We start from the raw sequence: 27,455 nt of genomic DNA, 5'->3' as shown, positions 1-27,455 counted from the left end.
ACTTTCATTATTCAAACTGTGTCTCTTTATATGCTGATCGCACCCTTTCATAACCCTTCATTTAACCAAACAAATCACATTGTGTAATACATACCAATTTCTCATTCGAGAATACAATATGAATTCGTCCAGCCAAAGGTTATCAAATGTCTCTGCACCAAGATCATTATTTCAATATGGTCATGCCCAGAATTATTAAAACCTTCGGTTTGAATAGTCCATGCTTATTCATAATATGTTCAGACCGTCATCATAATGTTTGTCAGCCAATATTTCCTCACAATTTGTCCATAGTGCACGTCAACATGAAATGGCAACCAATCCTTTGGCCAATGATTATATAGTGCTATCTTCTTACGAGGCTCCTGACTTATATATTAACCTTCAGAATTTTATCTTAATCACTCAAGATAGGAGACCAATAATTAATATAAACTTCCCCTCATATTTAGCCAACCATTTGAATGTTAAAAACACCTCTATTTAACCATCTTTAGAACAATATAAAATAATTGCCCAGCTTGGAATAATAGTGTTGATTTGTTAAGGGCCCGTCTTAATGCTCCTTTAATACAGTAAACTCCAGCTATAATTATTGTCCAAACATAATCCTTGTAAAATGTATTAACCACTTCTTTATCGTTGTGTAATATATTAATCCTTTATTAGTATAATCACTGCTCTCAAACATTTCTTTCATAATAATATAATTTAATGTTTACAATATAATATTAATTTATCTTTATTTGAATATCTCTATTGACTTTAGGTAATCAGATGTTAATCTAGTTACCTAAGTTATAAACAGATTGAGAAAAAACAGAAATAACAATAAGAACACACAACTCAAGACACGAGTACCCTGGGAAAACCTCCCTCTTGGAGGAAAAACCCAGCATGAAAGATTCAGATCAGATTCTTAATTATGAGTAGATTACATGAATCAGATTACTTATCTGATTTGGTTGCCATTTTAGGGCAGACTGAACCTAGCATATGCAGCTGTAGTGTGTCTTCAGGGAGAGCAGAATATCGACATCAATTGAAGAGGGAGATCGCTGAAGTATAGCGCATCACCTTGCCCAGCAAGTTGTCCAATGAATTCGCTCTCTAAGATGCCTGATTCGCTGACTGTTCTTGCATAAGACTGATCGCACTTGATGAAGATGTGTGTTGTGTAGAATGAATCTTGTTTATATACAAGATTCATATTCAAGTCTTCTAAGTCGGCCTTAACTAATTTCTTTATTTTACATATTCACTTTGCACTTTGGTGCCCAATTTGGGTCCTACATAACTTGCAACTTGTGACACATTTCCTGTTTGAGGCCCAGCCCTATGAAATGCTTAACCACACGTTTCATTTAGGAATACATAATGTGTTGCGTGGGAACATTTATGGGTCCACACGTTTAGGAAATGGTCCTGTCATAATACAAGATATGGTTATTGGGCCCAGCCCATTACATGACTAATTCACACGCCACATAGAAGAATGGGTCCAGCCCTATTACTTTAAGTTGAATTCTAATGTTGCCTTCGGCAATCAAAATTCAACTTTTATTTTTCTACCTAGTTACAAAAACTAACAATCTCAAGAATATTATTAGAAATAAATATTAATTAAATAATAATATCTAATAAATAAATTTCCAATAATCATTTGTCGGTAATTATTATATTAATTAATATTAATAATTACTTCATTTAGGATATATATTACGATCAAGGAGGGGACATGACAAATTGTGTTTGCAATAAATTAATAATACTAATTCTAGCTGGTAGACCTTCCATCAAACACTTGGCATACACTTATCATTAAGTTATTTTGGGTGCAATGATTTAGAACAGCTACTCGCATAATTTAAATCATGAAATTTCCTCATAAAGCATCTAAACAATCATTGACAACATAAGGGCAATTTATCAAACAATTGGCAAATACTCTAAAGAGCTAGAAATAATGGGAAAGATATCAAATAGCGTGATGTTCCAGAAATCAGAATATAACCATGCAAAGTTGATTTCTCTAATCTCCAAGAGATGCCCAATATAAGTGCAAGGATGAATGCTACAAACGTTATACTGAGTCTAGTAAATCAGAACATCAACTGGGCAATAAAGATTTTCTAATCTCTTGTAAATTGAAGCTGATTTATTGGAGGAACAAGTACTTATGGGCTGATGCAACAATGACGATAACTGTTGTTACCAAACAGCAACTTTCACAGGAAGATATTTCAGCTAGAATCATAAGTAACAATGCCCATATGTCTCTGGCAACTGCACCTTCATCAGTGGCTGCAACACTTGGATGATCGCTGTGCATGGTATGATGACCAACTCTACAACAGGGTCTGCTCCAGAAACTTCTGCACTTGTAATTTGTGGCTACAAGCATGCAATCCACAACTTGCTATAGTTGGGCAATATGGAAGCTAATAAGCTCAATAATTCAACATGAGATACAGGGAGTTGTTGCACTTAAATAATGTACTGAAACCCCAAATATGACAGCACTTCACCTTCAAATGGTTTGATAACTCTTTGTAATTCTGCAGCTTCTCCTTTTTTAACACCAAACTTCCCAAAACAGCCAGCTATAAGGATCTTGGAGTCCAAAATCCTCACCAAACACTAGTGCTATACCTTCAACAAAAACGCCTTGCTCTAGGATGTTGCATTCAAAATTTGGGTAAGAAATAATAAGGTGCCTAGAAATTTGGAATAAACCTTTATAAACCCTAATGCATCCACCAATATGACAGTGATTTCCGCTAAACTCCACAATCAAGCTGGAAAGGATCTCCCAAGTGAGTGGCTAGGTTAGGCTAGGCATCTTCAACTCTATAGCCAAAACAAGCATAACACTTCCCATGTGCAAGGAAAAAGGGGACTGGTACGACCCAACAAAAAGGCTCTGAAAAAAATCTCCAAAAACTCTCTAAAAAATATCAACACATTAATCAAACCCAACTCAAAGTTTCTGCAAGAAACAACAAACTCCATTGAAGCTTCAATGTGATTTGAAGTGAAACTACTATAAACCTGCTAGGGAGGATCTTTCACCACCGAAACCAAACTCAAAAAGGTTTTTGTCCTCAGGGGTTTTCAAAGAACACAAATTCTCTTCAAAATGTAGAAGCAAAATCAAATTCATCAATAAGCTCAACAATGAGCCCTCAATCTCCTTCTATAAATTTTTGAAGCAATAAAATATTACTTTTTTCCTTATTTGCTCTAAAACTCCTTTTATAAAATAAATAATTAACTTTATGTAGGACTTTTCACCTTTTGAGGAATAATAACGTTTTCTCATGAATAAAGTCTTTTTTTTTGGCATTGATTAGAAATAAATTTTCAACACCTTCTAAATGAACTAGTAAAGTTAGTCGTCCCTTATTATTTCCAACATTAGACAACTTAAGTGAAATATTAATTAAATGACTTTATGATATCTCCAAGTTGCAGAAAGCACCCAAATGATATAAATTTCAAATTTGATCATTCCAAAGTGATATTGAAGACTACAGATTATTATCAGAGGCAACCAAGTGACTTTCTAAAAATAGTCTACACCTCCTAAAGGATTCGAGAGCACCCAAAAGGTCAGAAATTGATTTTGAAAGCATCTAAGGGCTCCATCTAACCAACGGAGCTCAATCTCAAGAACAATTGCTCTGAACATTGGAGTTCTCCCTAACTAACTAGTTAGCCTCCAAAAGACTTGGAAATTGGCTAAGTGTGCACGAATTGGCTAAGCACCAAAAGGGGACATGACATAGGCTTGACAAGGGGACGTTATAGAGAACCTCCTTCCATCAATCAAAACCACAACCAACCCAACATTACTTGCCACACCACCAATTTAACTTTGATCAATTCAATAAAATCTATAGCCTCCAAACCAAGATTGACTCAATATCACATGTAGTTGATTCCTTAAAAATGATATTCCATAATGATGGATTGTGGAAACAGAAAATGCATAATAATGAAAGAGGTACACAGCTTCACAATGAATGGCTCACAATGCACAATACTTGTTGAGTTTAATGAATGGTGTAGGAAGCTAATGGGGCCTAATTGTGGGGAAAATCTAGGGTTGTGTGCTTGAGCTAGAACAATACTAAGGTGATCTTCTTGAGAGTTTTGTTGCTTCACCTTTGTGAGCATTACTTAGATTCAAGTTTTAACTTTGTTGACGAAATGACTTTTAAGTGTAACCATTCAAGCTCATTAGAGATGTGTTCTTGTGAACCATTGCTGATGAATGACAGATCATGAATAATTGACTCAATATTAACATGCAAATTGCAATTGATTCCTAAGAAGTGATTGTATATAATGATGCATGGCAAAGACATCAAATCTGTAAAAATCTATTGACATGCTTAAGAGATCTAAAGGAACTTTCATGTGGCTTTGATGAGATTGAATTATTGGTAAATTTTCGCTTCATCATATGATTTGACCTATATTTATACTATTTGTTTTCAATTGTGTGTTCAAACAGTACAATAGGGACACTTCTTGCAAAAGCTTTGGATTGCAACTTCATTGATGCAGATGACTTTCACTCTGCTGAAAATAAAGGTAATTACTACTAGATTGTATTCTTGCTATATTAATTTTTTTTATGCTATGGATGCTAGATGAAGACTATCTTACCACCTTTCTAAAATTCAAAACTGATAAAGAATTAATTAATCAAAATTTTCAAGTAAAAGTTTACACCAGCAACTGCGTACTTGGATTTCTAAATTTCAGTATTTCTAGCAGTGAATACTTTTCTGCTATTATCATACTTTATCAAACTCTTAATCAAATGTCTCTTCAAATTTTTTGACTTTTGTAATAAGGTTCATACCACCAATTGTACAATGTTACCAATCTTAACTCAACCTATAATTAAATTTAGTGAATTTTTAGTTGTAAACAGTCATTTTTTTAAATTGTTTATCATTAAGGATATTTATGGTTTGTCAATTAGTGCACTTGTTTCATTTACTTGTGAGTATGTACAACTTAGTTTGATGTTGACAAACAAATATGAACAGTGTCAAAACAAGATTTGCACTTCAGTTGTTCAATATAAAAGTAAAACATGAAACTACGACATAGATAAGCACATGTCATTGGTAAGCTAGCGTGCAATACATTTCTAGTGCTAATTAAGGTATTCAAACATCAAATGGCATGTTTCTGAATCACCCCAATAAGGAAGGAGCCATGATGATCTCAGACCTTACAAAAGAGTTCCATTTGTAAGGTCAAAACAGCTTATGTTCCTTGCTTCTCAATATCCCATAGAGGCACCCATGTGGCTTTGGCTCACATGTCAGAACTAAGCATGCATGCAAGATTTTCCCTTATTGCCTTCACGCCTCCTTCTTTACCTTAAGACAAAATGAAAAATTACCCTCCGAGTCTCTAGGACATGACAGAACTGTTCTCCTGGTCTTCCACCTCTTGTTGGATTTCTCCTATCCATAGAAACAAGACCCCTTATGATTTGCAACATTGATATGCAAGTGGTAATAACAATAATTTAGAGTTAGTATTATCTAGTAGTATTTAGCCTGATTATGCTAACAATTTGGGTTGATCGCTAGATATTTGTTGTATGTAAGAACTAAGCATGCATGCAAAATTTTACCTTATTGCCTTCATACCTCCTTCCTTACCTTCAGCCAAAATGAAAAAATACTCTCCAGGACATGACAGGACTGTTTTCCTGATCTCTCACCTCTTATTGTGTTTCCCCTATCCATAAAAACAAGACCCCTTATGATTCACAACATTGATATGCATGTTGTAATAACAATAATTAAAATTAGTGTTTAGCCTTATTATGCTAACAATTTGGGTTGATCGCTACAATCCAATGATCAGCTTTTGGGGCTGTCATGAAGCGAGAGATGTAGCTGACAGCAAAACAGATGTCAGGTCTAGTGGCAGTGGGGTAGATGAGGCTGCCTACTAGTTGCCTGAATTTGGTTTCGTCTACTATAGGTGAATCAGACTTGGCTGATAACTTCAGCCCTTTCTCCATAGGTGTGGAAGCAAGTTTACAATCCTGCATTCGAAACTTGTCAAGCAAACTGCAGGCATACTTGGACTGTGAAATAAAGATATTGTCATCAGTCTGCCACACTTCAACACCTAAGCAATAATGAAGAAGCCCCAAATCTGTCATGTCAAAAGCTTGGCACAAGTCATATTTGATGGTTGTAATCAAATGTCCTGAATTGCGAGTAATGATCAAGTCATCCACGTATACAACAAGAAAAAGGATATCATCACCTTAGAGTTTGACATACAGATTAGTGTCAGAGGGACTACGCTGAAAACCATGTTCAACCAAATATTGATCAATTTTGAAGTACCAAGCCCGAGGGGCTTGCTTCAGGCCATATAGAGCTTTTACCAATCTACAAACCTGATATTCCTTACCAGGAACCTTGAAGCTAGAAGGTTGAGTCATATAAACTTCTTCTTGCAACTCACCGTTGAGGAATGCACTCTTAACATCCATCTAGTGAAGTTTCCATCCAAATTGAGCTGCAGTGGTGAGAAGAAGACGAATAGTCCTCATCTTGGCAGTAGGAGCAAAAGTCTCCTCTTAGTCAATGCCCTCCCGCTGCGTAAAACCTCGAGCAACCAATCTGACCTTGTACTTATCCAAAGTACCATTTGCATGATACTTGACTTTGTAAACCCATTTACAGCTGATAGGTTTCTTCCCAGGGGGCAGATCAGAAAGAACCCAAGTGTTATTCTTCAGAAGACTATGGTATTTTGTCTCCATAGCCTTTTCCCACTCAAGAATGCCTTTAGCCTCAAAATATGTCTGGGGCTCATGGATGTTGTGGATGTTGGCCATAAGTGCAAAGTTGACTGTATTCTGTTGCTTTCTCTTGCAACGAACTAATCTATCCTCAAGAAGCTCATCATCACGAAGATCTCCTATTGTCTTGGCCCACCATTTAGGCCTGAGGGTAGAAGTACCAACATTTGGCATTGGAGGAACAACATCCCCTGGAGTTTTTGGAACAAAGTCATCTAAATGTGAATCTTGTGAAAAATTAGGTGGTGCTAGATCAGTAGATTCCTTATCTTCAGAGTCAAGATGCTCTGAAGCCCTCCCATCATGGGAACCAAGAGGAAGACGAACACCAACATTAGAAGTCTTCATAGACGGAGTCGCAGGACTAGGAGTAGTAGAGGGCATGAATGGACCAGTAGTCTCATCAACCACAACATCACGACTGAAAATGAGACGATCTGTCTCCACATCAATCTACCTGTAGGCCTTGTAGTTGTTGCTGTAACCAATAAACATAAATGTTTGGCTCTTTGAATCCATCTTAGCACGTTTGGCATTTGGAATCCATACATGAGCAGTAGAATCGAAGACTTTCAAATGGCCCACTTTAGGCTTGCGTCCTAACCAGGCTTCTTTAAGAGTCATCTTTTTAACGGCATGTGTAGGTGACCGATTTAGGAAATAGACTGCAGTGTAAACTGCTTCAGCCCAGTATTTCTTAGGAACATTTCTATGCTCTATCATAGAATGAGCCATTTCAGTAATGGTGCAATTTCTACGTTCAACGACACCATTCTGCTGAGGGGTGTATGGTGTGGTGAGTTGGCGTTTAATGCCATGTGTAGCACAAAATGTAGAGAAGTCATTGGAACAAACCTCCCCCCCATTATCTAACCTTAGAGTGACAATCTAAGAACCGAATTCTTTCTCAATTAAGGCCTTAAACTGCTGAAATGTACTGAAAAAATCTGATTTATTCTTCAGAAAATACACCCACATTTTCTGACTGAATTCATCAACAAATAATAAGTGCCTGGACCCAATAACAGATGGAGTGGTCATTGGCCCACATACATCAGCGTGAACCAATTGAAGGACCTTGGAGGCTCGCCAAGAATCGCCATCCGAGAATGGTGTCCGATGCTGTTTCCTGGCTTGACAGGCTGCACAAACACCATGATTTTGAGGTTGGATCTCATGTAGACCAGCAACCAAACCCTCCCGTGAAAGATCCCTGATAGATCTTTGCTGTTAACCTGCTGTAATTTTTTTATTTTTAATTTTGTTTTCCTGTTTATTTAAGTTTTTCTTACAGAACTAGACAGAAGTGCAGAAAGGGTTGTTTACTTTTGTGTTTTTGATTGTTTTATAGCATAGGAAGGAATAGATAACAGCAAATATGAAGCCATACTGAAATAAATGAGTTATACAGCAAAAGTCAGAATTATTGCAAATCGTACCAGGCAGATTTGTCTGAATTACAAAGCCAAACAATGAATCCAATGTATTTCCCAAGCTCTCATACAAATTCGAAGTCAAACTGGAAGATGAAGAATGTTCTCCAAACCCACATACACTGGAAGTGAATACAAGCAATACCCTATACACCACGTGGTGTATTTGCTGCAAATGGCATTCCTCCAGCTGCAATGAACCACGTCTCCACTGGAAAGATGGTAGGCTACGCTGAAACCCTACTGAGAATTGATGCCTCTGTCCTTAATCACCACGCACAATGCCTTATAAGTCCGGTGCCAAAGATTGCTGAGGGCTACGTCCCAGCCAATCCTAATCCTGGGGTTTGCGTCCCAGTCTAGAAATCGCTCTCCAGAGCAAATTCATACAAGTTGTCAAATATGCAAAAGATGATCATAGAATGAAGCTCCTATCCCCTTATAACCCCTCTCAATTGCAAATCGAACCCTAATTATCTCCAAGTGGCATGGTCTAGTGGAAATGTTATAATTTCTTATTTTAAAGTGGTCATGTTACTAGAAAATGACCTTTTTCCCCATAGACAGAAATCCGCTCACTGAATTGCCCTGAGACCAAAGAGAAAGATTTAAAGAATTTCAAGATCTTTCCAACGAGCTATCACACAATAGGGTGCGCATCCAGATGAGGCCAAAAATCCCCTTATTACTCCAAAATGGCTAACAACTTAGCCTTATTTAATTATTAAACGCTAACTTAGGAAATATTAAAAATATAACCCAAATAGCCATAAAATGCCCAACTGACATTACAAACCCTAAAATCATCCTGTCACCTGTCTGTGACTGAAGTCGGAAATCAAGGATTCACTGGTAGTCTCATCCCTAAAATCTAGGGATGCTCCTAAAATTTAGGAAACAAGCCCAATCTCTCTGAAACTGAACCCAAAGAGGCATCTCATGGAGACCCAACCTTGGGCATGATCAAACCTCCTAAAAAGTAGGAACTGCCTCCTAAAAACAAGGAATGTCTCCCAATTGATCAATAACTGCTAGAACACCAAGTCTCCAACACTGAATAACCATACCGGGTCTCTGTCCAACCCTGTCAACCTACACGACCCCATAATAAGCTGACTCACATGTCTCTGCTAGACAGAGCTAAAGAGGGGACATGACATCCCGATATAATTGAGAGAGAGAGTGCACGTTTAAGTCCCCATAATGATGATGCCAAAGTGTTCTGATGGATGTACTTCTAGCAACCAAAGCGTGCTCTTGAGAATCATTGGAATCAGCAAGTCTATACAAACCATGATCATCAAGTCCCATAGCGATTGTAGTACAAGTCTCCCTATCAACAATGTTGTAGATGGATGAATTGAAGACAACATCTAATTGAGGAGAATGCCTCATGATCTGGCTGACGGAGAGGAGATTATGTTCCATGCCTGGAACATAGTAGACATCAAGAAAAATTAAATTTCTACCTCTTGAGTGAATCTAGATAGTGCCCTTACCAACAACTGTGTACTCTTCTCCTCCTCCGAAGATTACTGAATCCGAGAATGGTTCAAATTTCTTGAACCAATCCCAACGATGAGTAAAGTGTCGCGAAGCTCCTGAATGTAATGTCCCTACTAGTTAGAGATCATTATCCTGCAAAACAGATTGTTAGAATACAACATATAAATATATAAATAAACCATTTTTAAATTTGCAATCTATTTTTAATAGTTAATTAACATAATCATAATTTTTATCTAATAAAAAGGATACAGATGCCATATGGCGATATATTCTTAGGCTGCCCTGAAGCTCGCCTTCTTGGAACCCATCTTGGTTCCAAGCCCTCCAGGAAGGCGAAGGTGAACTTCGACTCCTGTCTTGGATGTAATTTCTTACATCCAAGCCATCCAGGAACCAAGGTTTTAATTTGATTCCTGTCTTGAGTGTAATTTCTTACACCCAAGCCATCCAAGAAATCGAAGGTTAATTCGATTCCTGTCTTGGATGTAATTTCTTACATCCAAGCCATCCAGGAACCAAGGTTTTAATTTGATTCCTGTCTTGAGTGTAATTTCTTACACCCAAGCCATCCAAGACAGACCATAAGTCAATTCCTTGCCTTGGGTGATGTTCCTCATCACCCAAGTCCATTAGAGGGGACCGGCTAGATCCAACTCTTCTTGGATGAACATGTCAACCAAGCCATTCATATATGCATATAGATCATCAATATATATGCCAACCAGGGATTCGCGTATCCCTCCATTAGGCATCAGGGAGTTCCCCCCCCCCCTATGGCCTTCATTATTTAATCCTATTTATATTGTATTTGCCAATTCTTTTATTATTTCCATTTCGTATTTCACATTATTAATATATATTCTTAACAATGTATTTGTTAACATATATTTTAAATATACCTAACTATCAACATATTGTTATTAATCTCCTTAATTAAATCTATATTAACATGTTCATTCCCTAACGTGTTAATCTGTATCTTGTATTCATTAAATAAGTAAATAACATTACATGCTAATTACCTACATTCCTTGTTATTAACACATTACTTATATTCATTAATTAAATACTGCAAGTTGTCATAGCTTACTAACCCTATATCCTATTTACATATATTAACATATTAATAACCTTACGTGAAAAGCAAACCACACATACATATTCGTACGCAGCCACTCTCTCTTCTTCCTTTCCCACCCGCTTGCTACTCCTTCCTTTTCCTTTCCCCCATATTTATTAGTCTCCCGTGAGGGGTTATACCCCTTCACGGTGCCCTTCTGTATGGAGGGGTGCGGCTGTGATCACCGTCGCACCTCTTGTGCGGAGGTGATCGGGTGTGGGGGGAATTAAATATATAATTGTTTATTATTTGTTTTGTTTATTATGTATTATTTTATTATTATTTTCATTTTATTATTATTTTTATTTTATTTTAATTATTATTTTTTTATTATTTTTTTTTTAATTTTTATTTATTACAAAGATCTATTTAAATAATTCTCTTTTGTCCTATTAAATATCTTATTGATATTTACTATATGTTTAAATATATTTTATTAGTTTAATCATTAATTTATTTATTTAATTAATCTATAAATATATTTATGCAAATACTTTTACATTATGTGATACCTTTAGGGGTTATCACACTGAATCAATATACCAGGCAAAAGAGTGTACTTGATTTGTTGTTCTCTTGGCCATAAAAGCATAGAATGTAGATTCTTTCTGTTCAGAGTGCTTTGCGACATTTGCCTTTTATTGAGACCCTCCCTGCTTCTTTTGTTCAGAAGCCAATTGAATTCTACACTCGGCCTTTATGTGACCAAACTTATGACAATAATTGCATTGAACGTTCTTTTTCTTCTTCTTCTTGTCTTGAGAAGAACCAGAGCCTTTTGGTTGAGAAGATTGAACCTTCCCTTTGTTCTTAGCAGAAGATTTGGCAGAGAACGCTTGCTCAGTTGAGGTGGAACCGGTACTGCTCCCAAATTGTTGTCACCAACGATCTTGTTGTAAAAGCTTGTTACAAAGATCGGAAAACTTCAAATCAACGTCACTGGAAGTGATATTGAGCGTTTCGATGAAATGCTCATAAGATTTGGGCAAACTCTTCAAAGTGATGACGACCATGTCCTCTTCCTCCATTGTGCGACCAATCGCCTCAAGTTGGTCACGGATGTCCTTGATCTTGGTCAAGTGATTCTGCAGAGGTGTCCTCTCATCCATCATAATCAAAAAGAGCATGTTCTTCAGAAAGAATGCTCTGCTCTTGTCAAAGGTTTCATGGAGACTCTTCAAATGATCCCATATCTCCTTCGCAGTTTTTTCGGACGGTACTTGAGGTAGCTGCTCATCGGTGACGGAGAGTTTGATGAGCATGATAGCTTCCCAGTTGCGCTCATCCCATTTGTCCTAATCTTTTTCGGTAGTGGTTGGACATTGAGACGTGCCTAGAACAACTGCATCAAGACATCGGTACTCAAAAATTGTCAACATACACTTCTTCCAGGTGTTGTAGTTGCGACTGTTGAATTTCTGGCTGCTTTCTAGCATTATATTTGTCAGAGATGCTATCACGTACCTCGAGGTCAAACTGGTGAAGGCACAAATTCCAAGGTACGAAAAATATTAGATGAAAACAAGTTTTGCAAGTCGGATTCTGAGGCAGAAACTGAAACCCTAGCACGGTTTTCAAAGCAAAAAAATTTCTGGAAGACCCAAAAAAATTGGATGACGATCCAAAAAAGCTCTTGAAAAACCCACCAAGAATCTGCAATCAGAGTAAAATTTTGCCTTGAAACAGAGGGTCAAAACCCTAGGCGAATGTGCAGAAACCCTAGGCGACCATTAAAGCTCAAAAAAATTGCAAAAAAATCTGAGGAATTTCTTTTGTTAAAAAAAACTTTAGGCGGCTACAAACATGGAAGATTTTGCAGAAAAACCGTTGTCACAAAAAAATTACAGGTCGCGAAAAAACGGCACAAAAATCACAAAAATGGAAATCGCAGCAAACTTAGAAAAAACCTACTGTTGCCCAGAAAACCCTTGCAGACCCAGAATTTTTTTTCTCTATTATTTTGGCCGCCGAAAATGGTTGTAGATCACGCAAGATCGCAAAATAAATCGTAGAGGTCGCGAAATCACGTCGCCAAAAAACAAAATCGTGGGCAAAAAAATCCGCGAAAAATCACAAGAAGAAAAAACGTGGGTTTTTTAAAATCGTTGCGTGGTTTTTTTTCTTTGAGCCAAAAAACAGGCGTCAAAACCCAGAAATACAGACGCGAAAAACCCTACGAGAAATCGCACGACACTGAAAATTGCTACCAGAAAAAAAGAAAAAGAAAAAAAATGGAGACACAGGTAGGGCAAAAAATGCCCTCGAATAGACCCACGAAAATGGAGAGCCGTCTTGGAAACCCTAGGTGGGGTTTTGAAAAAAATCTCTTTAAATTTTTTCAATAATAACCTGCAACTCTGATACCATGTTCAAGAAGTGAACTAGTAAAAATCTTAGTTATCTATTAACTGAAGGAAAGATTACATTTATAGAAATGTAAAATACTGTAGATATTAATGAAACCAACTACTGCTACTGTAGACATCTAATATGCCAACTATGCCAACTAACTAATTACGTATATGATTGACCATTAACTATTAAATATTATCCTAACAATCTAGCCATGCTTAACTCACAAACATTTGTTTCTAAGAACTCAAAAAACCAATAATGCTTTGCAACATTAGGAAGATTGTTGCAAGCCTTGTGACACCCGATTACACCAACTCTTTCCCTTCGGTGTAATCTCTCATCAAACTAGAACCCAAGGGTGGTTATAAATAAATTTTCTTATGCTTCTTGCATCTTCTACAACTGGTCTCACCCAAACAATTTTGCCTATGTCCTCCAAAAGAAGGTCAAGCCATTGTGATGTTCAACGGGTCCAAAAGAGTGGCTGATGCCTCTCTTGGAGAAATCTCCCAACATATACGCTACTACATTGTTAGTTATCATTTGCACTACATTCTCTTTGCCCATCTTTAGGAAACTTCTTCCAACATTGGACTCAAAATTTTTGCATTTTTTACTTTTTCAAAGGCATTAATTGACTTTAAAAAAATTACTTCACCAATTGAAACTACCACAAATTGGATAATGGTGCACTTCTTTCCATCTGTCCACCTATCTAAAAGAATAGTGTAGCCATACTCTTTCCATTGCTTCTTTTGTTCTTCCACAACTAACTTTTCCTCTTCAATTGCATCCGTGAGCAACTTCCCACTTAATTCTTTTCAAAAAAATGCCTTGTAGCCTTTCCCTACAACTGTCAATTCAGTTACCAGATTCTCCCAGTAAGGGTTGTTCAACATATTCAAGGGAAAGTTGTTGAAGTACCAAATATTGGCACATGTCTTATCTGCTCCTCGATGCAATTGTTTGTTCCACCTTGTACCTTCAAATAATGGTTGTGCTCCAGGTATGTTTTGAGCACAAAAAAGCTATGTGGTGTTTGTGTAGGCACTTTACTTGAAGTAGATGAAGTGAATGCAGATGTGCTTCATATGTGTGGACCACGAATGAAGCCCACTATTCCTTCATATTTCATATCTTCATCTATTCCTACTTGCAATTGAGGACCATGAGCACTAGCTATGAATGCTACGATGGTTGCTCTTGTCTTCTCCCTTTGTATTTTTTTCTCTTCCATTAGTGCAAGGTGTGCATTCATCTCTAGTTTTATCTCTTTTGTGGTCTTGTCATAGGGCTTGGCATCATAATGAGTAATGCCTACAAGATGGTATTTGAGGTGATTGATGCCTCCATGATATAGGTTCTATCACCTTATGCAAATGACTATCCTAGGTGTCTATACCTATATGACATATTTCCGATTAGGCTTCCTAGCTTAGACCTATAACTAAAATTGACATGGTTAAGCTTGAGCCTAATGTAGAGTGAGAGCCTAATCTAGAGGTCAAGGGTTCTCAATTTTCCATTTTATCTAACTTATTAGTTCAAAGTACAACAATTTAAGTTTTGAACACAAAAAAATAGCATAATTTGCTACAAATCAGCATAAATTCAATATAATCTAGTGATTTTATTCCCAAAATAAAGTATAAATCAAAAAAATAATTCATGCATACAAAAAACAGTGATTTCATTTAAAATCAGTATAAATGAAAATGTTCATAAATCCATTTTTTTGGATTGTAAACACCACTAAATACTATTAAATGATGTGTTGCTTACAATCCACATGCTAGATTTTAGCAGCTAAAATAAATTTAAATGCTTTAAAAAAACAAAAAGAAAAAAAAGTAACTAACCTGCCCTTTAAATTCGCCTAAAATCCTTGCAATTAGCTCAAATGTATGCAAGAGTATTGTGTGAGGAATGAGAGGGGCATGTAGGATTTTATAAGCCAAAAAACCATAGATTGTTGTCCTAGATGCATCCCACATCCTTGTCATATACAACAAATCTTTTGTAGGGACTCGGTGAGTTTTTACAAAATACTCGCCAAAAACTTGGCACAAGAACTCTTAATTTTTTTGGTGAGTTACTTGATAGGCAAAAAAAGTGGCAAGCACTTGCCAGTTTTCCAACTATGTTTTGGATCATAGAAATTCACCATACAACCCACGAACTAAATTATATACAACTTGAATGCACAAAAAATCCAATTTTGGAAGATTGCCATCAAACCCAAAGCAAGTAAAGATGGTTTCTAAAGAATATGTATTCCACCCAATGTGCCTTCTACCACCACTACAAATCCTTGTCAATTCATTCCAAAAGATTTTTAAGCTTGTAAAAGCTATCCAGTAAAATCTTGTTTGACCAGCCTTTTGTTGTTAGGGAATTTAATCTCCCTAACATTCCATGCTATCCATTCACCACTCTAGTGGAGAGCACTTCCCCCTCTGCTCTTTATTATTGCCATTAAGGAAGTCATTAAAAGTCTTTGTGCCTCTTCTTCGACATCAACATCTTCTTTGACTTGCATTACTACTGATTCTAATTTTATCCCTCCTTTTTTCATTTCAACTTTTGACCTCACATCCACCCCTTTTTGGGAACCTTGAAACCTTCCTAGAGTTTCAATAGAGGCAAATCTCTTTGGATTGCCTAAGAAGCAATCTAAATTGTGAGCCTCTTCTTGTTTGATGAAGGTAGAAGAACAAGGATTCCAATTTTTTGTGTATCCTTTGCACATTTTACTTAAAGAAAGGACAAAACCTTGTGCATTGAGCCCTTGCATTATGTATATGCACTATATTTAAATTTTTGAACTATAAATTTTGTTTCTTGCAATGTCCATATGAGTTCACAACATGAGCAACAATGAGTGGGTTGTGAATCCAAACATTGTAGTTGAATCTAAGAATTAGAGTACAAATGTGGGGGAAGGGAGTGTGATGCAACTAGTTCTATTGGGAGTGCTCATTTTTTTTGCCCTTCCATGCTGTTGGAAAATTTTGTTAGGGGTCCCGTTGACATGTTTTTTATGATAGTGTCAAACACAAAATAAAGTTGCCTAACAGTCACTTCACACTCTCTCTTGATCAAAGTGCGATTGTGTGCTAAGATTGCAGGAATATTAGACAATCGACCCAAGGTTCCTATATGCAATGGACGTGACTCAGTTGGTTGATATGATATACTGATAAACCAAGGGGCCTTACGTACACTTGAAGAAGATTAGACATTTTTGCAACTTAAAGGAATTTAATTCATGAATGATTTATCTATGGGAGCTCTCTTTTTGGATTTTTGGGTTTAAGATATGCAAAAAGTAAATGGGAAGGGTTTAGAGACGCTCTCCTAATCTAATCTAAATCTAAGAACCGGGAGACAAGGATTGCTCAAGTGAAACTAAACCACGCTTTGCTTCGCCACTAGAAGACAACTACACAAAGGCGGTGCAATCTTCAAAGGTTGTGAAGTAATTTTTTCTATAGCTCCAATGGACACCATCATAGAACAATATCCACCCGATGATTGAAGTTAGGTTCACACATATAAAAGGCTTAGACTAACCTTGCAAAGTTAGTAACAATCAGCTACTAAACAAAGGTATGAGCAAGAGTTTGCACTATAAACAATCTCATCAAATCCCATTCATCTAACAACTTGAAAGCAAATCTATTCTAAGTGAAGAAAGTGAGACCATGCAAGTCATAAAACAAAACAAGAATACACCATCAAATTGAACAATGTATTAAGTTTGCTACTTCACAACTTATCGCAACAATCTCAGAATCAATCTCTCCTTTACAAATGAGGGGGGTCACCCCTTTATATAGGCTTCACGCCATGGCTACATGCAAACCCTAATTAGGGTTTTCCCAAAATGATTCCCCACACATGATGCAACAAGGTGGGAATCTACAATAAATGCCCATATACAATTAATTCCAGCTTATTACAATTTGAATTCAAAATGCATTAAATGCACCATTATCTACTAAGTTTGCCTAACATGCAATGAATATTCCCTCATGCAAAATCGCCCATAATGCTTTAAATGCTCCACCATCTTCACCCGCGACGGCTACATGCAAAAGGAATCTATCATAATATCATAAATGCGGCGGCTACATGCAAAAGATGTCCCACCAATTCTTCATGCGTTGACCCGGTTGCCACATGGTCAAAATATTCCAACAATAAGTATGCTACTATGTCACTTGGTCAAAAGACCTTCGTTCAGAAATGGACGACCATTATCTCATTCATTTATGGCATATGCAATGAATTTGGCGATGACAGCCTCTAATTACCCTACAAAGACACTTGGCACACACTCTATTCGAAACTCCATCAAAGCAATTTCTTCTTCACTCTTGGATAGAAAACCTTCCCATTCTGCTACCATTTTGGATGTCCTCATCGTGCTAGAAAAGGAAGAAACATTTTCAAAGTGGGCCTTGGAAAACGATCCCAAGAAGAACTCATGTAATTGAGTCCTTAGGAAATTCACAGTTACTCCACCCTCATCTAGCCTTTTTGCAAACAAGGCCTCAACTACATTGATGAATTCCTCTTGTACCCTCCTGATTGAGCCTTTCAAAGCTAAAGACTCCATGCTAAATCTCTCAAATGCTTCCCTTCCAATATAGACAACACAAAACCATCGCAGGAACTCATAAACTTCATTCTCCTGGATCACCTTCTCGTCAATTAGTGCCTTCTTCGGGACTTTCATCAAGGCTCTGCGTCGTGGGATGGTCAGGTCTTGATAAATGTGAACATCCTCCCATGCACCATGCGCAACTTCTAGCCGGTTCAAGAGGGTAGTGGGTCTAGAATGAAGGCCAGCCAGGGCTTCAATGAATTTCTCGGCTTCAGTGAAAACATCCTCAATCCACTCCTTAGAATACTGGGCAATTTTCCTAACCTCTTCAACATCATTAATGCGCTCCTTAGGAAGAGAAGAGGGAGGAATAAAAGATGGATTTTCTTCCCTGAGTGGGTGTTTGAAACTCTTAATATACTCACCCAAGGCCTTGTTTTCACCTTTCAACCTTTTGCACTTTGCCTTCATCTTTTGCATCTTTTTTGTCATGGCCAAGGATGACCCTTCAAAGTCTTCCATCACCTACACCATGGAAGCACACCCTAAATCAACTTCTCTGATTACATAATCATCTGGCATGGTTTCATTTTTGTCCTTATTTGTTGCAGGCTCGGCTATATGCAAAATTCTAGATCCAAATTCATCTCTTGTGACCTTAGAGAATTTTCGGGCAGCTTTCTACTCTGCTGGTTTATCCATTCTCTTCAGAACTTCCTCCAACTCTTGTGCTGGATCTACTTCCCTCTTTGGTTCTTTCCTTAATTTGTCAATCAACCAATCTGGAGCGGTTGTTGATTGATCCTGAATTTCCATATGTTCTTGCTATTGTGAAGCTTCCTCCATCTCTCCAAGGATTGTTTCTATGAAACTATCCTGGCGTGGTTCCTTTGAATGAGGAAGAAGTTCTTGCCTCTGCTCTCCTAGCTGAGTAGGCCTATGTGCAACGCTAATGCTAAGAACATCTTCCACAAGTGCATTATCTTGAGGCCGATTTCCCGAAGTCCCTTGTGCAAACATTTCCACTTCTCCTACACTGGAAGAACTGGCTGGGGATTGGGCTTCTTCCGCCCTTGCTTTTTTCTGCTGTGGTTTCTCCTGGTGGACTTCCTGCTGAACAACTGGCTGAATTTCTGGTTGATTATCGGGCTAAGTCTCTTTCCTTTTCTTTGTCCTAGGCCTCTTTGGAGTGCTCTTTTCTTCACTAGGTTCAACTTTTCCTTGCTGAATTTCTCCTTCTTCAGCTTGAACCTGTGACGATCCTTCTATAGCCTCATTGTGGGAATCCAAATTTCCCATTAACGAGTAGCTCAAGCTAACATTCTTTTCCTTCAACACCCGCACATGCTGATCAACCCATTGCCTGGTGAACTTTAGAACTGGCCTGGCTAAAATGTCTAAATCATCAACCTTAGGTTCTGACCAATTCGGCAATTGGATGGGTTGGTCCTTGATCTTTCCAAATTTTAGCTACACCATGTTTGTATCTTCTTTCACCTGATCCGAGACTTGTACTATTTCACCGATCCTAATCATGTTGAGGGGCAGTCTGCAAAACATTCTCTTTCTGACCTCGAGGTCGTCTTCAGCACTAGCCCAAAAATCTTCTAGGTGAAACTTGTGCAAAAAGTTCACTCCGGCAACTTTCCAGATTTTACGATATGGATCATAGCAAGACCTGGATGTGTACAATGGTAAATGGTAGAATGCCAATTCCTCTACTACCTTATTAGTTGCTGCCAGGTTGGGACACAATTCTGTATAGTCACCAAGGACGACAGGGAATTCAATGGACAACTTTCTTTTCTTTTTCTGTATTTGATCGTAGCCTATCAATTGTCTCATAAGTTCCAACAACACCAGCTTATCTGATGGATATCTCAACAGCTTATATGGCTGGTAGGAAAATCCAAGTGTCTTGATATAAGCAAACTTTGGAAACCACAAGAACATGGCTCCAAACTTTTGAACCAATGCCTTGGCTTCAGGTGACACTCTTGTATGAAGCTGATTTTGTATCAACCTGGTTAAATACATGGTGAAGGTATCGTTCACCAATTTGAATGAACTAGTATTGTGTAGGTGCATGGTTAAATACATTCATGGGATTTCAGCCGTGTCAGTCCTAATCCCACGGGCTCATTTCCTGGCAAACCATCAAAGCCACCCATCCTTGCAAGTGAATAAATTACATAAGAGCTCATATAAAAGGATTGGGTCTTCTTCTCCTTCAAATCTTTCAGCTGCTCATGCATATAATGGCCGATTAACCTAGCCCAATCCACTAATCCATTGGCATTCATGACTTCGCTAATGAAGAAAAACATCCAGGTCTCAAAATTGATGGTATGTGAACATCCCATAATTCTACTCAACATCATCATCAAGTACACATGCTCTGGTTTGAATTCAAAAATGGTGAGTTGCTTGGGCATCTTGGAGATGTGAGGCCTCAGGTTCTACAACCAGCTCTTGTTGATAATTTCAGCACATCTGTCAGGACCTACATCATACACTGCCTTAGCTCTCTCCATAGTCCTGTAAGTCATGGAATGATGTGATGGGATCCCAAAGGTTTTGCCAATAGCTTCCGGAATCAAGTTGGCCAAAAGCTTGCCATTCTCTGTTGAAAGAGTTCTTCTCTTCAGGTTGTAGTGTTCCGTGCATTCCAGGATCAACTCCAGACATTGAATAGATGGGGGAAACCTGTTGCTGCAACAATTCCTCTTTTAACAATCCTGGCAACGATAGGTGATGGATTGTGTCCAACTGTCCCAAACATCCTAATCCGGAAAGTGGCCAAGTTGAATGTCCCTAGATTTGTGTTGCTGATTTCTTTCCACCTGAACACCATCTTGGATTCCAGAAGGAATCCCTTCATCTCATCCTTGATATGTGCCTGCCTGGAAATAGCCGTTGCTTTGCTTGACTCTGCCATTCTTTCGTGATCAACTTCTGAAAAAGGAGTAAGAAATTCTGACTCTTGCCACTTCTTTCCAACTTTAACTTTTCTCCAAACTCGCACATGAGGAATGAATTGCATTTGCACGTTTATATAGAATTTCGCCAACATGCTGCTAAGTTGACAAAGGTTAATTTTGGCAGTTGTTTTAATGGTGTGTCATACTTTCCTCTCCAAGACGCCATGCAAACGGGTCTCGCCTTCATAGTTGAGTTCGAACATGGAAATTTCCCTTAATGCCTTGAGTTGTGCGTCATAATTTGGAATATTTTTTCTTCTTGTGTTGCCAACTCACCAACTTTCCATTTTTTGAATTTTGGGAGGGATTTTTGAAAGATTGACTTAAGATTCTTATTATCCATCCACTTGGCGGAAAACCCAAGGAGAGAGAAAACTTCAGGAGATAAACTTTTGATTCATGAAGAATGTTTTTGAAACTTCGAATTTTCCCTGCTCTGGAGTAGATTTTTCACTGATTTTACATGTCTATTTTTTAGGAACTTTCCAAAATTAGGGTTCCAAGGTCTAGAAGAGAGAAAAATCTCTCACGAATCCAGATCTGAAATTTTCTGAAATTTGGATGAATTTTGATGCCCAAAAATGGATTTTTCAAAAAAATTCCTAAGGGAAATTTTTTTCTTCCAGTTCATCCTTGACTTCCATTTTCCTCGCCTTGGAATTTTGAGTTTCAACCTTGAGCATGGAAATTTCACCTTGATGGAGGAATTTTCATTTTCTTCATGTTTTCCATGACACCACCATTTTGGCGCCCATCATTTTCCTTGGGCACTAAATCACCTTAGGCAAGGAATTTTATGTCTTGCTTGATTTTCCATGGCCTTGCCATTTTGGCGCCTTGTCCAAGACTTGGGCGATAAAATGCTATTATGAAGGATTCTGCAAACTTCACTTTTTCCTTGGCATACTGACTTTGGCGCCCTTCATCCTAACTTGGCGCTGCCCATGACTTAACTTGGGCGCTATTTTGCCTTGGTGGAGGAATTATTGGTGTGGAGGGAAATTCCTCCACACCCATACTTCAGCACCATCTTGTGCACTTGGGCGCCATTTCTCTATGATGGTGGAATTTCAAGATTTTCCAATTTTCCTTGGCCTCTCCATTTTAGCACCCATCACTGAACTTGGGTGCTTTTTCCATTGCATGAAGGAATTTGACTTGCTTCTCTCCAGACTTAGTTTGTTTTGAACTTTTTCATGATCAAGATGCCATTTTGGGGGATTGAAGTGATTTCCATGTGCCAAACTTAGGAGATTTCCCATGCTTTCCACTTCTGGAATGGATGTCCATACTTCGCCAATTTTTTTACCAAATTGCCTTCTTTTTTGAATTTTCCGGATTTAGAAATGATTACGAATGCTCAGTCTTCAGTGTTTGCCTGTGAAGAGCCTGCCAAAATAGACTTTCCAAAAATACGAAGTGCTTCAAAATGTTAGGATTAGGGCAAAATGGGATGCAGGGACACTTACTAAAATTAGAAACTTACTAAAAATAGTAAGTTTGATTTTTGGCAAAACTAGACCAATCTGTGAGGCAGTAAAATCCTTTAAAAATAGCAACTTTCTAAAAATAGAAAGTTGCTCAGAATTCACTCAAATTTCACATGCAGGTTCCGTAAAGGGCCATTGATTTCAATGCAATAGATTTTCCAAAACCCTAAAGGAAAGGCCTCAAATTCAAGTCTGACGGTCAAAACCCTAAAACTAACAAAACATGCTCCAAACTTAGCCAAATTCGCTCAAATGGGTCGCAGACTTGATCAAACTAACCCCCAAACATTTGCAAATTGAGAGGATTGACGAGACCGCTGTGAAAAGGCCCAAAAACCAAAACCAAAAGACCGAGAGGGCCTAAAAAGTAGGGGGTCCCCATTTGCAATGGGGTGATGTGTGATTAGGTCACAAGTCCCTTCACTAAGAAAGTCCCTTTGAAACAATTTGATACCAAAATACAAGCAATTAGATCTTACACATCACATGCACTAGGCTATGAAATTTCATTTTTATGGCCTTAAATTTCAAGGCAACATTACTAGTGTTAATATGCATCTCCTTCACATCCCAGGCAAAGGAATTAGGTATGTGAATAGTTGTCACTTAAACAAAGGGCAAAGATATTGAGATTATTTGATACTAGTGAAGATTGTGACACACCACTTTCTACTATGCTGATGAGGGCTAATACCTCTTCCCAAAAACCACTAATTCCACTTTTTCCTTCTAGTCCCATTAAGCCTAAGGGGAAACATAGGGTGACAAGTTCTCCCAAATTGGTGGATGAGATGTTTGATGTTTAGATGGGAGATGAAGCAAATGGTGCTATTTTTCTAGTGGCATCCATTCCATGTTGTTTTCTCTTCTTATTATAAGGAGGCTATGGTTAAGATTATAAGAATAGGGCCTACATATTTTCCACTATGAGGGATGAAACTAAGGACCACAATTTTGGATAAGAACTATTTCAAGTTTAACATTTGTTTGGAGAAAATGAAGGCTACATGGTTCACAAGTGGATACAACATTGTCATGGATGGGTTGACAAACATTAGGTATCATCCACTCATCAATATTTTGGTGACATGTATAGAAGACCCTTACTTCCTCAAGGTTGTTGATTGTTTAGGGCACCATATGGATGTCAAATATTCATTTCACATCCTTAGAGGTGTAATTGAGGAGGTTGGCCTTGAGAATGTGGTGTACATCGTGACAAAGCAATTTTATAAAATTTAAAATATTTGGGCAATTTGCCTTTGTATAGCAATTTATGACCCATACTTTCTTTATCTCATTCTTAGCATCATCCTTCAATTCTTTGACTTTGTGAACTCCCATAAAATCACCCATTTGTATTATTCAACATCTATGTAAAGAAGATCAAGCAAAAAAAACATCTATGTAAAGAAGCAACAAATTTATAACAATATATAACAACAATTTTTTTATAGGTGTGCCTTCATCACCAAGTAAAATCACCCATTTGTATTATTCAACATCTATGTAAAGAAGATCAAGCAAAAACAAACATCATGTAAAGAAGCAACAAATTTATAACAACAAATTTTTATAGGTGTGCCTTCATCACCAAGTGCACAACTAATAATTGTGATTTTTTAATATTTGATTTTTTTTATATGGGTTACCAATCTACCCAAGCACACACATAACAATGGGGTTTTCAAACTTTAATGTGAGCTAAAAAAAAATATTTGTTGAGATGCAAACCTACACCCTAGACATGTACATCGCAACCCTTGACACACACTATACATTGGTCTTGAATATTTGCCTTTGACATTTGAGTTTTCCTCTGACTTGTGTCCTTAATCTAAGGGACACACATAATAATTAGATTGTTTTAAACATTGAATTTTTCCTTTATTGAGGTGCATCCTTTCCCCCAAGCATCACCTATACATTGAGCAGTGAATTTTCACAATGAACATGCCTCCTTTACGAGGTGCATCCCTCAATTGAAATGATTTTTTGACAAAATTACTCTTTTTACATAGGTGTGTGCCTGCCTCCAAGAGTGCACCTAACAGTAGAATTTTTGCAAACCAACTTTTCTGCCCTTTATGAAGTGTGACCTCAGTCTTAGGCGCACACCTATACATTAGTTGAATTTCACTCATCCTTCGTATAGACACACCTTTGTCCTGAGGTGTGCGCCTAAATATTGAGATCAAATTCTTTTAAAACTTTATAACCTTTGTATAGAGTTAGACACACCTTTATTCTAAGGCACACACCTGAAAATTGGAAAGTAATCATGCCTTGCCTTAATTTCCTCAAGGTAATTTCACTCATATTCCCAGATGCACCTATGGACTAGCCTCCTTTTAAAGTGTTAATTTGCTTATCTACTCAGGGTGTGCCTCTGCATTTCCTCACGCACTTGTGCACACATTCATCCGTTGTATAGGCACAGCTTTGATCGTTGATGTGTACCTTTGTAATGAAGTCAAAAGATTTTAAGACTTGAAATATTTTATTTATATAGGCACGCTCTTGAATAGTGGCATTCATCTTTGCAAACAAAATTCTCTTTATGGTGTGCATTGTTGAAAACAAAATATCATTTTATTTATACAGGTGCACATTCACACTTCAAGTGCACCCCTAAAACTTAACCATTGAATCTCATTTTGAAAACAAATTAATGAGCCTTATGGGTTGCATGTCAGAGCTCAAGCACACACTACTATCTATGCCTTGATCATTTTGAATTTCCAACTTTCATCACCTTGTGCATGTCTCCACCACAGGGTGCACCTATATGAGCAACATTTCAATTTTCAATTCATTTTATCAAGTTCGGCCTTCACCTGACACATGCACCTCAAACAGCAATTTTCAATGTTGAATTTTCTCATTATGAAGTGCATGCTCATGTGATTTAATCGGCTTGCATCCAAGTGCAATCTTAATCTCAGTCTTAACAAAAACTTCTTGCCCCCTCCATTTAAAATACTATTTCAAGTGCATGATCATTTGATTTTAATATCTAACTGCACTCTTAATTTCAGTCTTTACAAAACTTTGTCCCTCCATTGAGAATTCAGAATACTATTCCAGAATCTTGCAAAGGTTAGCAAAGAACAAAAGATGACAAAATACAACAAATAATACAAGTTCTGAAAGACTTTTGCACTTAAGACCACTCAAGGCAATTACTTCAACTTGAAACTTCATGTAATACAAAGTTTTCGTGTGGGTACAACTTGACTAGTAGAGATAACATTATCGACAATCATTATGATCAAGCAAACCAAACATTTAAGCAATGACATATACATCTGATCTTTAGTTCCCAGTCTTTTTATAGCAATTACATGTCCATCTCTTAGACCAGTGTCACATGGTTAGTCAGGTCAACGTTTGTAAGGCTTTACTAATTTCCCAAAAGAAATTAAAAATAGCAAGATTGTTGAAACTCATTAAGGATTTCCTCTAGTAGCGTAATTGTTATGCGTGGAAATTGAAATTTAAGTTTCATTTGAAGTTTTAATTAGTATTTTATTTTGACCTGTGCCTTGAAATGACTCTATTTAAGCTTCTTAACGCTTAGCAATATAGCATTCAAGAATTTAAAAATTATGCTCAATATGATCAGCCTTGCGTTATAAGAATCATAGATTGACAGGAAACTATTAAAGCATGCTTGTTTGTTTGTGATTTATTGTCTTGAAGAAAAGATGCACAATGGAACCCCATTAACAGACGAAGACCGCATACCGTGGCTAGAGGCAGTCCGTGATGCTATGATAGATTATATTATCAAAGATAAGATTGTTGTTGTTGCGTGTTCTGCACTTCAGCCCAAGTACAGAGAAATTCTTCTTCTGGCGGATCCTGAGTATGCATTGGATTCTTATGATTCAAATAAAAAAACAAAGCCTATCTCATTCTCAAGCAATGGAGGAAGACAGCATGCAAAATCCTTGTTCTCAAGAAAAGTTGTATTTATGTGCCTTCAAGCTTCAGCACAATTAATTGCATCACGGCTAGATATCCGGGAAAAACAAGGAGCACACTTTATGTCTCCAAACCTTCTGCAATCTCAGATAGACTTATTACGAATTGATGATACGGAAGATATATTTCTATTAGATGCAACATTGAGCCCTGAACTTATTACAAAGAATATCCAGAGGAAACTATCAGAGTTCCAATTGTTATCTTGAATGAGACAGTATGAATAATCTTAAAATAATATATTGTTTGTTTCTGCTCCTTAGTATGATACAAAGGAGTTCTTCTGCATTTCTGATAGAAAATGGTTGGCTCATTTGGGTTTCTACATGTGTAAACTATTAATCTATTGACATGTAGAAATCAACTACAAAAGCGTGCAACAAGACCAAAAATTTCAGTACTATCACTTTCATAATTTACATTGCATGTGCAATTACAATCAATTTCAGTTCACCTTTCCAAGGATGTGTAAATGATAATTAAAAGATCAGTTTATGTCAATTACTTAATTGCTTATGATCTAGATATGAGTTCATTTATGAATATTTGTTCATGTTATTTCTAGAGTTCTCCCGTGTGTGTGAAGCTGGTCCAGCTTGATATGCCCTTTCTTCTATCCCTTTTCTAGCCTCCCTTATCTTTAAAGCCACGGGTTTGATTGGTTTGGTCTTCTCTGTCTTGAAACCAAAAATTGATAAATTCCAACGTAAAAGCTTTACAGAAATTCTACGACTTGTTTTCTCAAGTTTATATTTTTCGTTGTATTTGGTAGATCACCGCAGGCACAGATAACTGAGGAATCTCCAAACATCACCTACAAAAAGAATATATGTTATAAATTTAGACTTCCTATAATACTCAGGAACATTCTAATAGTTTATTCAACTTTATTGCATCTTCTGTTGCAATATTTAGCATATTTTGTTTTTGACAAAGTTGACAATATAAAGCCTGTTAGAGCACAAAATTGGGTAAATTTCAGTTAAAGGTTTGAAATTTGTATCTTTGCAATAATGAACACCAAATCTCACTTTGTGAATATAACTGGGATTCAATTTAATAAAATGGGACAGATGATCATCAAGAAAGTAAAATGGGAAGTATCACGCACCTTAGTA

General features: G+C 37.3%; 1 protein-coding gene across 3 annotated transcripts in view; it reads left to right on the top strand.

Annotated features, from left to right (window-relative positions):
• LOC131038051 (gluconokinase) overlaps nt 1-26,838 on the top strand; it is an 86,585-nt gene extending 59,747 nt beyond the window's left edge. For 2 of the 3 annotated variants that reach the window (XM_057970338.2, XM_057970337.2), the window contains 2 exons: nt 4,520-4,599; nt 26,058-26,838. In XM_057970338.2, the coding sequence (XP_057826321.1) occupies nt 4,567-4,599; nt 26,058-26,546 (522 nt within the window). In that variant the 5' untranslated portion in view covers nt 4,520-4,566 and the 3' untranslated portion in view covers nt 26,547-26,838. Of the gene's footprint in view, nt 1-4,519; nt 4,600-26,052 lie in introns of all 3 variants that reach the window. The other variant, XM_057970336.2, reaches the window with a different exon arrangement.
• Nucleotides 26,839-27,455: the final 617 nt, after the last annotated feature.

Source organism: Cryptomeria japonica, chromosome 2, assembly GCF_030272615.1.
Source record: "Cryptomeria japonica chromosome 2, Sugi_1.0, whole genome shotgun sequence".
Taxonomy (NCBI): domain Eukaryota; kingdom Viridiplantae; phylum Streptophyta; class Pinopsida; order Cupressales; family Cupressaceae; genus Cryptomeria; species Cryptomeria japonica.
The sequence above is the reverse complement of the archived record's forward strand: the minus strand, read 5'-3'. Positions and strand labels throughout refer to the sequence as shown.